This window comes from Trachemys scripta, chromosome 3, assembly GCF_013100865.1.
Source record: "Trachemys scripta elegans isolate TJP31775 chromosome 3, CAS_Tse_1.0, whole genome shotgun sequence".
NCBI classification, from domain to species: domain Eukaryota; kingdom Metazoa; phylum Chordata; order Testudines; family Emydidae; genus Trachemys; species Trachemys scripta.
The window spans coordinates 5005918-5018019 of NC_048300.1; the positions used below are offsets into that span (position 1 = coordinate 5005918).

The window sequence follows — 12102 nt, forward strand, 5'->3', positions numbered from 1 at the left end:
AATTACTAGAAGTTAGGCCTAGCACAATATATGCACCCAAGTTTGTATAGATTTTACTTTTCTAAAAAGTTTAAAGATTTGCAGAATATAATAGATCTCAGCCAATTAGGATGGCAGTGTGTTGTTTTTGTAATGGAATCATTTGTCATTAACTCCAGTTTAAGAAAGATCTGGGGCCCAGTGTGTTAACTGCCTTATATTTCTTGCCGTCTTATGCAGTTTTACCTACATGTTCCAATTTTCAGAAGTATGAATGAAAGTAGCACACTGTATCTAGAGTGTATAGACATTCTATAACCATTCAGTCTGGAGGAACTTCATTTGCAGTTTCCAGTGGAAACTGAATGAAACCTCTTCTCCCTCAGCCATTTTTAGTGAATCCCTTGTTTCTACTCAAGAGTCTTTTTTTAAAGTTTATTAAGTATTTCTTTGTATTTCAGGCTAGTAATATTTTAACTTACATCAAACGAGTTGTCATATTTGACTAAAGTTCTCACAGTGGAATGCAAACATTGCAAGCATAGTTTTGTTTTCAGTGAAGTGTAAAAGTCTACTATAAAAAATTATTTTGAAAAAGAAGTATTTGGTGAATAAGGGCCACAAGTGTTGCAACAAACATTCACTGAGGAGTTAGGAATTCCTCATCACTCAGAATCCCGATGTTGCATTCCCTGTGTTTCCAGGTTATCTCCAAATTCTGCTACAATGCTTTAACAAAGCTGAGTATGCATGTTTGTAGTGTACAGCATGATAGTGAATGTCTCTAAAGGAGGGCTTTTTTCACTCTTGAAAGTGTTTACGAGTGCCTTTAACTGCCAGGGTCCAAACCTAACTTGTTCATTTTTGATGTGTATATTCTCATGATATCTGCAAGTGAACGGGAGAATGGTTCTATCGTTATGGTTAATAATTCTTCTCCCGTTTCCCTAATCATGAGGGTAGGCAGAGGAGAGGAGGAGCTCTTAAAACCTATGTCTGACAGCAGAAAGAATAAAATCAATTAGTCTTAATAGATACAGGTTCAGACATATTCCTTTCAGTAAAAGTATAACAATTTTACTGTGTTCTCTAATTGTGACTGTTTAAAAAGCCACAATATAATACATTACGAGTTTTAACCATGGTGTAGTAGGTTGATATTTATTCATACTTTAGAATGAGGCTATCTGAAGAATTCTTGGTCTTTCTTCTCTATCTCCCCCCTAGACTTTCTAAATAATGTACAGTCTACTCCCAGGGTAAGGACTTCTGTAGTGCTCGTACCAATAAAATTAAGCCAACATTTCTAGTTCATATTTGGGTATCCAAATACGTTTAATTTTCAAAGATGCTCAAAGTCATAATTCCCATCATGGCTTCCAGAGAGGTAATCTGCGTTGTGGATACTCAGCACGTCTGAAAATAAGACCCTTTCTTTAATTTTTAGCATAAATAACCTCTTCTTATTATTATTATATTAACTTAGACTCTGAAGATAAACTCATTTAGTAGATTATTGGATTTTTAAGGCCAAAAGGGACCATTGTGATCGTTGAATGTGACCTCCTACTTACCTGCCCAGAGAATCTCACACTGTGATTCCTGCAATAACTCATAACTTCAGTTTGAGCAATAGCATGCCTTTTGGAAAGACACAGTCTCTTGATTAGAGACTCCAAGTGATGGAGAATCCTCCACATCCTTAATAAGTTGTTCCAGTGGTCAATTACTCTTACTGTTAAAAGTTTCTGCCTTATTCTTCTTTGAGTGATTGCACATGTCCATTCCAGTGTAGGTGTGTGTGTGTGCCTTGTGCACAGTTCTCAGAGAACTTTTCCCCTCAGTAGTACCTGTTGGGGTGGGTTGAACCCCTCTGTCGCCACGCGCGCCGATATAAGAGGGCAGAGCCACCCCTCAGTTCTTTCTATCGCCAGTGCCTGTAGGAGTGCGTCCACTCTTGCTGTTGCAAGTTTATCTCTCTCACTCTTTGTTTATAGTGTCTTTCTCGTTGAATGCTTAGGAGTGAGTTTATTTAGTATACAGTTAGTGGTAGTGTAGGCTTTTAAAAGTAGGCTTTTAGCTGCTAGGTGCATTTTGGACCAGATTTGGTTTTCAGGACCAGAGCCATGCCTTGCTCCCCAGGGTTCAAGTCCTGCTCGTTCTGTGCCAGACTGATGCTGGTCAGTAATCCACACCCCAGCTGCCTAAAGTTTTGGGGGAGGCCCACGTCTGTCACAAGTGTTACGTTTGTAGAGGGTATACGCTGCGGTCAAAAAAAAATACAGCAGTGAGGCTTAAGTGTCTCCTTATGGAGACAGCACTTCGCCCTCCATTGAAGCTGTCGTGTTCAGAGCATTCTCTGAGAGGGGCATCAGCGCCTAGTACGACTCCCGAGATGTCTTCAGCTCCACGTTCAGTGTCTCTGGTACCAAAGGGGAGAGACAGAGCTGCCAAAGACATGGTACCTCTCTCAGCAAGACTTTTGGTACCAAGGCCCGCTAAAAGCAGGGCCCCTGCACGGGACTCTGAGGGAACGCATTCCCCAGAGTGCTCCTCTCCTGCAAAGGGGGTTAGGTGACTCTGGAACCTGGGTCAGGTCCATCAAAGCCAACCCCTGAAATTTCTATTAATCACACTCAGGATCCAGTTCCAGTACTGACGACACCGGAAGCCTATGCTGCCGCCAGAAATCTAGATGCCCTCTCGGTACCAGTGTCCCTAGTAATGCAAGAAGGGTTTCAGCTGGTATCAGCAAGTGTAATCCCTGCACCAGCCCCGCAGAAACATGCAGTACCAATGCAGCTTCCAGTGCCTAGGAGGCTGGTATTGTCCAGGGGCAAGCCGCTGTTAATATCCCTGGTAGAGCCATCTCCAGCTTTGATTTACCTGTCTCCTGTCCACACGGGTTCAGCTCCACCATAGTCACAGCACTCAGTCATCGTCATCAGATTCTGAAGTGGGATCTTTTGTGTCCCATACCAGACAGGAAGCTTATCCTCCATCTGAGCTGTGGGGTCCATGGATGTCTCAACAGTCCCAGTAAGGGGCAGTGGCCGGCACAGCTATGGGGCCCACCCCCACCATATTCTGGATGCCATGAGGTGTCTCTCCCCCTGCTAGGACCTCTCCTCATCCGTCTGAGTTGGCTTCTTCGAGGGTGCCCAGAGATCATCAGCACTGCACACAGTGTTCCCCAATGCCCAGCAGCAAGCAACTGGAAGTTGCTCAGACAGCTCCTCCTGCAGCAGAAGCAGATCAGCCATTGCCGCAGCGTCTTCATCCTCCTTCACAGGTGAGGCTGTAGGGATGGTGAGCCATTCTCCCCTGCCAGAGCATTACAGGGCTCACCAAGAACTGCTTTATGCAGTGGAGTTGTAGCTGTGTTGGTCCCAGGATGTGAGAGAGAGAAGATGGGTGAGGCAATATCTTTCATGAAATGCGTGGTGCCGGTAGCTGCATATCGAAGGAGATTGGGAATCTATGTCTTTCCCTACCTGGGACACTGGCTAGTAAGGGGCAGGTCCGAATCTCAAGTTCTGTCCAACATGGCCATCATTCAGTTGACCTTCAATGCACTGGAGGTATTACTCAGGACAAATCAATTCTAGAACCTGTGCAAAGGATAGAGTTTATCAGAACACTACTGGATGCTACACGAGCCAGATCGTTCGTGCCCCATAAAGGTTCCAAACTCTCCAAGACCTATTATTGCATCGAAAAGTGCATCTCATTACCACAATGCGCACTTGTCTCAGACTTCTGGGGCATATGGCAGCATGTATGTATGTGGTACAGCATGCCAGCCTTTACCTCAGGAGGCCTCAAGGATGGCTAGCGTCAGTGTATGCCCCCTGTTGACATCGTTTAGACAAAGTGATTCACATTCCAGAGGTAGTTTTGTCCTCCCTGGATTGGTGGACAGGCCCTCAGAATATTAGTGTGGGAACCCCCTTTGTTCTTCTGCAGCTGGTGCTCACACTGATCACAGATGCCTCATCCCTGGCTTGGTGGCACATATTGGAACCCTACAAACCCAAGGGCTATGGTCCTCACAGGAGCTGAGGGCTCATAAAAACCTCTGGGAACTATGTGCTATCTGTCTACCCTGTTCAGCCTTCCGCCCAAATATTCTGGGAAAAAATGTGCTAGTGTTAATGGACAATACCGTTCTACTCTGGGAGATCTGCATAACTAATTCCATTACCTCAAAGTGATTTACCACCTGAGAGAGTAGAACACACTGGCAGGTCACCTAGGCAGTTCTTTCTCCACTCACCACAAGTGGGTGCTGCATCCAGACATGGCCAGGTCCATCTTCCAGCTGCGGGAATTCCCCAAGTGGACCTGTTTACAACAAAGACCAACAGAAAATGCCATCAGTTCTGCTCACAAGGGGGTCACAGCCCTGCATCTTTGATGGATGCTTTCCTGCTATCATGGAGAAACTCCCTGCTATCATGGAGAAACTCCCTGCTGTATGCCTGTCCTCCAAAACCATTACTATACGGAGTTCTATTCAAGGCCAGGTAGGATCATGCTTGCCTCAATCTAACAGCACCAGTGTGGCCTTGCCAGCATTGACTCTTGACCCAGTTAGCATTGTTGGTGAGGCCTCTTTCACCTCTCTCATTAGATTCAGACGTGATTTCGCAGGACCACAGCTGCTTTCTCCATCCCAACCAACAGGCCCTCCACTTGATGGCGTGGATGCTTCATGGCTAACACCACTAAAAGTGACTTGCTCGAAAAACATTCAGGAGGTGCTTCTGAAGAGCAGAAAGCCTTCAACTAGGTGTACTTATTTGGCCAAATGGAAACTGTCTGGTTCAAGGCAGACTTCCATTAACCACATTGTGGATTATCTATTGCACCAAAACCATCAAGGCCTATCAGTTAGTTCCATTAAAGTACATTTGGCAGCTATTTCAGCATTTCACCGTACACTGGGTAATAGATAGTTATGGGGCTGGAAAAAAACAATCAGATTTCTAAAAGGGCTGCACGGATTATATCCTCTGGTTCAACAACCTGTTCTGCCATGGGATCCCAACCTCACGGTAACAAAGTTAATGCGGCCTCCCTTTGAAGCTCTTGTGACATACTCCCTACTCCACCTCTCTATGAAAGTGGTGTTTCTGCTTCCAATAACCTCACAAGGGGAGTGGGCAAACTCAGAGTCTTGGTCTCAGGACCTTCATACCCGGTTGCCCATAAGAACAGAGTTTACTTATGCCCTCACCCGAAATTCTTGACAAAAGTGGCTTCCAATTTCCACATGAACCAGGAAATTTATTTGCCAATGTTCTTCCACAAGCCTCATATGCACACAGATGAGCAAAAGCTTCATTCGTTGGATGTGAGAAGAGCATTGGCTTTCTACTGGGACCGCACCGAACCATTTTGGTCCTCAGTTGTTTGTTGGAATTGCAGACAGGGTGAACAGCAAATCGGTTTCCACTCTGAAGATTTCCTGCTAGATTTCCTTTTGCATTCAGTTGTGCTGCCAGTCAGCTAATATCACGCCACCCTCAAGAGTATTGGCTCATTTGATTAGAGCACAAGCAGCATCAGCGGCCTTCCTAGCGCAAGTTTCTGTTCAAGACGTTTGTCAGGCAGCAACCTGATCATCAGTTCATGCTTATCTGCTTGTTATGCCATTTCCCATTAGTCCAGGAATGATGCCAGTTTTGGACATATTGTTCTGCAATCACTGGCCAGCCAGACTCCGAGCCCACCTCCACGTTATTCTGCAGTGGCACACTGTGGCAGAGGGCGCTCAAGCCATCCTGACTGAGGGAAAATGTTCTCCCATAACTGTGCATGAGGCACGCATGCACCTACAGTGGGATGGACGTGTGCAACACAAGTCGAAGAACAACAGTTACGGAAGGTAAGTAACTATTTATTTTTCTAGTCTAAATTTTTCTAGGTTCAGCTTCCAAGCAATGGATCTCATTATATCTTTTTCTGTGTAGGAAAAACAAAGCAGGATGGATGTTGTTCAGAGTTATGTAAAAGTTATTTGTATATTTTTTTTAAATAATGAATACTCCTGAATTAGGCAGTTTTAAATGTCTATTAAACTTTATAAAAAGTATTCAATGTTGTTTCATTTTCCTGATACACTTTGATAATGGTAAATTAATAATATTTACTAAACCTTGAATATTTCACCTTTAAAATGTGGATAAAATAGAACAGTACAATAGTTTACGTTGTGTTCAAAGAAAGTGCAATGATATTTTATTAACGCTGAAATTTTGAGTCATTTTTAGTGCTGATGTAATTGTAAGCTTATTTAAAATCTCATTAAGCATAATAGAGATAATTGTTTTCCATTTCAGATTTAATCAGTAATCCTATTTTAGCAACTTTCCCCAAACTCATGGAGCAGCCTGACCTTATGGATGCACTTAGGGTATGTAATACATCGTATATTGATATGACACTTCTAGGCTTTTAAGGTATTACACGTGATTTGGTGTGGGTTTTTTTGTTGTCTTGTCTGTAGTAAATGGAAAAAGCAAATGACAGAGAAACTACAAGTTCTTTCAAGCTTGTGCAGATTCGATGAGCCTGCATTCCTCTTGTATTTGATTGCCTTCCTTAATTATGATGTAAATGAGTAAATGTGATAGAAGCAAAGCATAAAGATGTATAAATACTACTTTAAAATTTCCCCATAGTGTCTGGAGGAAGATTCTTTTGGGAGGGGGACAGGGGTGAACTATTTACAAGGAAAGAACTGAACAAATGAATTGAAATAGTACAGTTTAAAAGCAGACATTTAATTTTACTAACATCTTTTTTTCCCATACTTACTGCTTTTCACAATTTGTTAACTGATTAAATTCAACCAGTATTAAACAAGTGTTCTTCTGTCAGAGAAATGGACAAGCTCACCAAGTAAAATGAAGATTTTTGTGGCATCAGAAAGTATTTGGCATTCCAATGTTATCTGCAAATGTGGGGTTTCAATAAAAAATATTAAACCTGTGTAGTTGTAAATATAACCTTGCAGATGTAAACCAATGCACTGCTGTCTTCCTGAGTCTGCAGACACACTGTAGTAGTACCTCTGAGATGTGAACTGCCCTGATCATCTTGAAGTGGTATTAAGCAAGTTGGCTGCTAATCATCTTAGCAGAAACATTTCCTGTTCAGCCACATAGTTGATGTTCCTCAAAAATAAGGTTGCAAATTAAAAATTTGCAAATAATTGAATTGATTTAAATTGTCACAATTTAAATGTTTTAAATTAAAAAAAAAATATTTTTAGTCTTCAGTTTTTCTCCTTGTCTACACTCACCTCAGTCCAAATTAAGGAACCAAAGTTAAATGTTATAACACTGTTTGGAAACCCAGTCTGAAGAAGGCCCAAACTGTGTTAGAATTGTTTTCTAAAAAATGATTTACCTTAGATCATTTTTAATGGGGTTCTAACTAGTTAGGGGCAACTTTGGGGGGTTTCTATACAATTTGGTCCAGCAGTCATTCGTTTAATTAATGTTAATACACATTTTGATTCCTTAAACATAAGGAAGGCCAAGTACAGATGTGAAATAAACAAAAAATAAACTCTTCTAAAATTCCCCATTGAAACTCCGTAGATTTTGGCAAAAATTCCCCCAGTGAAATCTCATTGATTTTGGAGATAGACTGAGCTGACTTCATCAAAACTCCCTGCAGATTACCACTGCTCCTGGAAATGACCATAATTATGCACCCTCTTGAGAAAAGGGGCAGGAAAACCATCTTTATTTATTTCTTGAATCTTTTTTATCCTCTTTGGGTTCATGACATTTCCCAGATGGTGAGAAGAATACTAGAGTATTGAGTGGGGAGTCACTCTCTGGTATCCCAGAGGTATTTAAAAGTTCCAGAAAAAACTTTTCTCCTCCCCTGGTCTCTCTCTCTCTACTGTCATTTCCCTCTCATCCTTCCAGTCCAAGTCCTGTCCTTAAACATGGTTGTTCTGGGGAATGTATGGCAGTGACTAGAGAGATAGGTGGAGGGACGACAGATCCCAGATTTGTGCCAGAAAACTTTGCATCCTGCTTTGTGGCCTTATCTGCTCTTTGATGTCTGAGGACAATACTCCAGGTATCACTGGATTGAATCAAGTCAAAGAAATGTCTTTTGCAGCTCAAAAAATGTCCTTATATGCATCTTCACAGCTTTCCCAACTCAGTCTGATGTCAAGTTCTGCGTTTTATTTTAGAGCGCTTGGGCAGAAAAGGAAAGCACATTAAAGCGATCAGAAAAGGTAATAACAGATTTTCTCTGTGAGATATTAAATCTAATCCAAGCCAAAGATATTGCTATCAGTGCTGTAACTCGCTGGAAGCATTTCTGTCATTACAATTTTTATAGTACTTACTTAATTCTTTTCAACCCATTTCTGTTAATGACAGAAATCAGTTTAGAAGTAAGTACTATAAATGCAGTTCTTCCCATCTTTTTTCATCCATACTTGTAGTATAGTATCAAACCAACGAAGAAGGGATATGATGTTAGCTTGTAATTATAGCCAGCTTGCCTCATTGTTAATATAGGATCATCATGGGTTGCTTTGCAGCACTCATAGTCCATAAATGTAAATACCCCTAGTGGTTTTTGGTCAGTGTAGTATGACGGACTGTTTTATTTTATAAACAAATAACACTGAGCATGCATGTTTTATTGGCTGTAGGCCACATGTTTTTAAAGCTGAACTGCTAAGAATAAAAAGGTACCCTTTGTAGTTTTGTTGGGGCCTGAACCAAAAGCCATTGACGTCAATGGGAGATTTGGATCAGGTCCTTGACATACTGTACAAAGATTACATCAGTTTTTCCCATAATAAATAAGCTTCCCTCCAGCAAAACCAGTGAAGACAGGACTGGAAATCCCTGGCATTTCTAATGTAAAAACACAAACAGGAAAAACATTTTTTTTGGGCGGGGGAGAACAGGGGCACTGACTATATGGTAGATCTTAAAGGACACACACAGGTTTTCCCTTTACACTTAACAGTTTCATGTTATTTCTTTTTTTCAGTTAAGCTCCTTTCACAAAGGAGCCCATTTGGATCAAGGCAGTTTTATCAGGAGTGTCATGAAATAGAATTGATACTTGTTGGCACCACTGTATTTTAGTACATTAAAGTATAGTGCAAGAAAAGTTAAGGTTAAACATTTTAAAATACACCAAATTAGGCACACTAAACATCAGTGTACATGATAACAACACTGCTGACATTTACATGAGACAGTACATTTTTGAAGCATCATGGGTTTGTCAACACAGAGTATCTAAAGATGTTCCTGAGAACGGAATAACGGTCAGCAGAATTACTGTATCTTCTCATTTTAGTTTTGTACATATGACTCACTAGAAATACTTCCAAACCGCACAGGCTTGCGCAGGGGCCTTTCTGAACAATTTCATTTTCTTACTTTTAGAGAGACCGAGAATTTCTGAAGTCTGTGTTTTTCCTGGTGTACCATGACTGTGTCTTCCCTCTTCTCCAGTCCACTTTCCTCCCGGAGCACAAGTGGGCAGACGAAGAGTCTGAAGCCTCGCGCTGGAAAGTGATTGCTGACTTCCTGAAGCGGAACCAAGAAAAAGACAGTGCACTCTACTCTCTGCTCTCCTCAGAAAGTGTTCACAAAGCTTTCGATATTTCAGAGATCGCATACGACTTCCTAGGACAAGCGAGGAAGAGCAGTGCCTCAGTTTGAGTGGACTTTAAGGCACTTACACTGTCACGTGTACAAGACTAAATTAAAAACATAACTAATCATCTGACCAAAATGAGACAGAATTATATTCCCATGTGGGCTGGGTTTATTGTTTGTCCAAAGGATATTTTGCAAGCAAATTGTATTGTACATCACAATATTTGCACGTCATAAACTTTCTTTTTTACACAGCATATACTAATGGTTTATAACAAGTATTTTATCTCCTTATCTACATGATTTTACAAAAAAGCTTTGTTTTCATTTTTAAATCAGTACCGTTATCGGTGAAATCCATTGCTCCTCCTGTTTTGTATAGCTGAGTGTTATGAAGCAAAAGTAACCCATTATCCTCCTTCAAAAACCCTCCTTAAAACTTTCCTTTGCCATGATGCCTCCAAAAACCAGCTAGGCTGCTGGTGTGCTGAGACTACAACTTGTCATGCTGAGACCAATATTGCCTCATTGTTTTCTTGTACTCCCGTATGGGTTTGTCTGTATCCGGCTTTTGTCTCTTGACTTATATTTAGATGGTCCCTGCTTCAAAGAGCTGACCATCTTTTTGTTCTATGCCTAGCAACTTGGAGTCTTGGTCTATGACTAGAGCTGCTAGGCATTGCAATAATACAAATAATAAGAATATAATGGCCATACTGGGTTTTACCAAAGGTCCATCCAGCCCAGTATCCTGTCTTCTGACAGTGGCCAATGCCAGGTGCCCCAGAGGGAATGAACAGAACAGGGAATCACCAAGTGATTCATCCCCTGTTGCCCATTCCCAGCTTCTGGCAAACAGAGGCTAGGGACACTTCAGAGCATAGTTTTGCATCTCTCCCCATCCTGGCTAATAGCCATTGATGGATCTATCTGTCATGAATTTATCTAGTTCTTTTTTGACCCCTGTTATAGTCTTGGCCTTCACAACATCCTCTGGCAAAGAGTTCCACAGGTTGACTGTGCGTTGTGTGAAGAAATACTTCCTTTTGCTTGTTTTAAACCTGCTGCCTATTAATTTCATTTGGTGACCCCTAGTTCTTGTGTTATGAGGAGGAGTAAACAACACTTCCTTATTTACTTTCTCTACACCAGTCATGATTTTATAGACCTCTATCAGATCCCCTCTTAGTCATCTCTTTTCCAAGCTGAAAAGTCCCAGTCTTATTAATCTCTCCTTATCTGGAAGCTGTTCCATACCCCTAACCATTTTTGTTGCTCTTTTCTGAACCTTTTCCAATTCCAATATATCTTTTTTGAGATGGGGCGACCACATCTGCACGCAGTATCCAAGACGTGGGCGTACCATGGATTTATATAGAGGCAATATGATATTTTCTGTCTTATTATCTATCCCTTTCCTAATGATTCCCAACATTCTGTTTGCATTTTTGACTGCCGCTGCACATTGAGTGGATGTTTTCAGAGATTTATCCACAGTGACTCCAAGATCTCTTTCTTGAGTGATCACAGCTAATTTAGACCCCATCATTTTATATGTATAGCTGGGATTATGTTTTCCAATGTGCATTACTTTGCATTTATCAACATTCAGTTTCGTCTGCCATTTTGTTGCCCAGTCACTCACTTTTGTGAGATCCCTTTGTAACTCTTCACAGGCAGCTTTGTACTTAACTATCTTGAGTAATTTTGTATCTGCAAATGTTGCCACCTCCCTGTTTACCCCTTTTTCCAGATCATTTATGAATATGTGGAATAGGACTGGTCCCACTACAGACCCCTGGGGAACACCACTATTTACCTCTCTCCATTCTGAAAACTGGCCATTTATTCCTACCCTTTGTTTCTTATCTTTTAACCAGTTTCTGATCCATGAGAGGAGCTTCCCTCTTAGCCCATAACAAATAATACTAATGAAGCATTGACCGTAAAGTTGAACCACTATTTAGATGTAACAATATTTTCTGTAGTTCACTTAGAATGGCTCTGTTCACGTCTCAGTTTCAGTTTTAATACGGGCCTCTACTTACTGAGAAAAATGCAGGAATCTAGGCACCATGCCCAAGTGGCCAGGTAAATTGTACGCAAAGAAAACAGCAAGAAGATATTTTTTTTAGGGAACTAGTTTAGCAAGGTCAATCAGGCTGAGAACTAAGTGTTCATCGTGCATTCCCAGGTAATGAGCAGCAGGATACTACTGCACGTTAGAACACTCAGAAAAGCTGTGTTGGTTTTGTTGCTAAGCGGGGGCTCAACAGGAAAATAAACCCTCTGAACTCTTACAACATTCAATCATACTTGTGTTTTGGGGTTTGGTGTCAAGTTCACACCGACTTACTTCTATTGTAACCACCACCATTAACAACTTTTAATCTTCTATTAAACTCCTGGAAGAAGGAAAAGCCCAGACTTGCATTAGAAACTTCAAAAGTTGAATAAACTTTTT

At 41.3% G+C, this 12102-nt stretch overlaps 1 protein-coding gene across 2 annotated transcripts in view; it reads left to right on the forward strand.

Annotated features, from left to right (window-relative positions):
• Positions 1-9895, forward strand: part of NPHP1 (nephrocystin 1) — a 33263-nt gene extending 23368 nt beyond the window's left edge. For both annotated transcript variants that reach the window (XM_034764019.1, XM_034764020.1), the window contains 3 exons: positions 6324-6397; positions 8201-8245; positions 9423-9895. In XM_034764019.1, the coding sequence (XP_034619910.1) occupies positions 6324-6397; positions 8201-8245; positions 9423-9701 (398 nt within the window). In that variant the 3' untranslated portion in view covers positions 9702-9895. The remainder of the gene's footprint in view (positions 1-6323; positions 6398-8200; positions 8246-9422) is intronic.
• The last annotated feature ends 2207 nt before the right edge of the window (positions 9896-12102 follow it).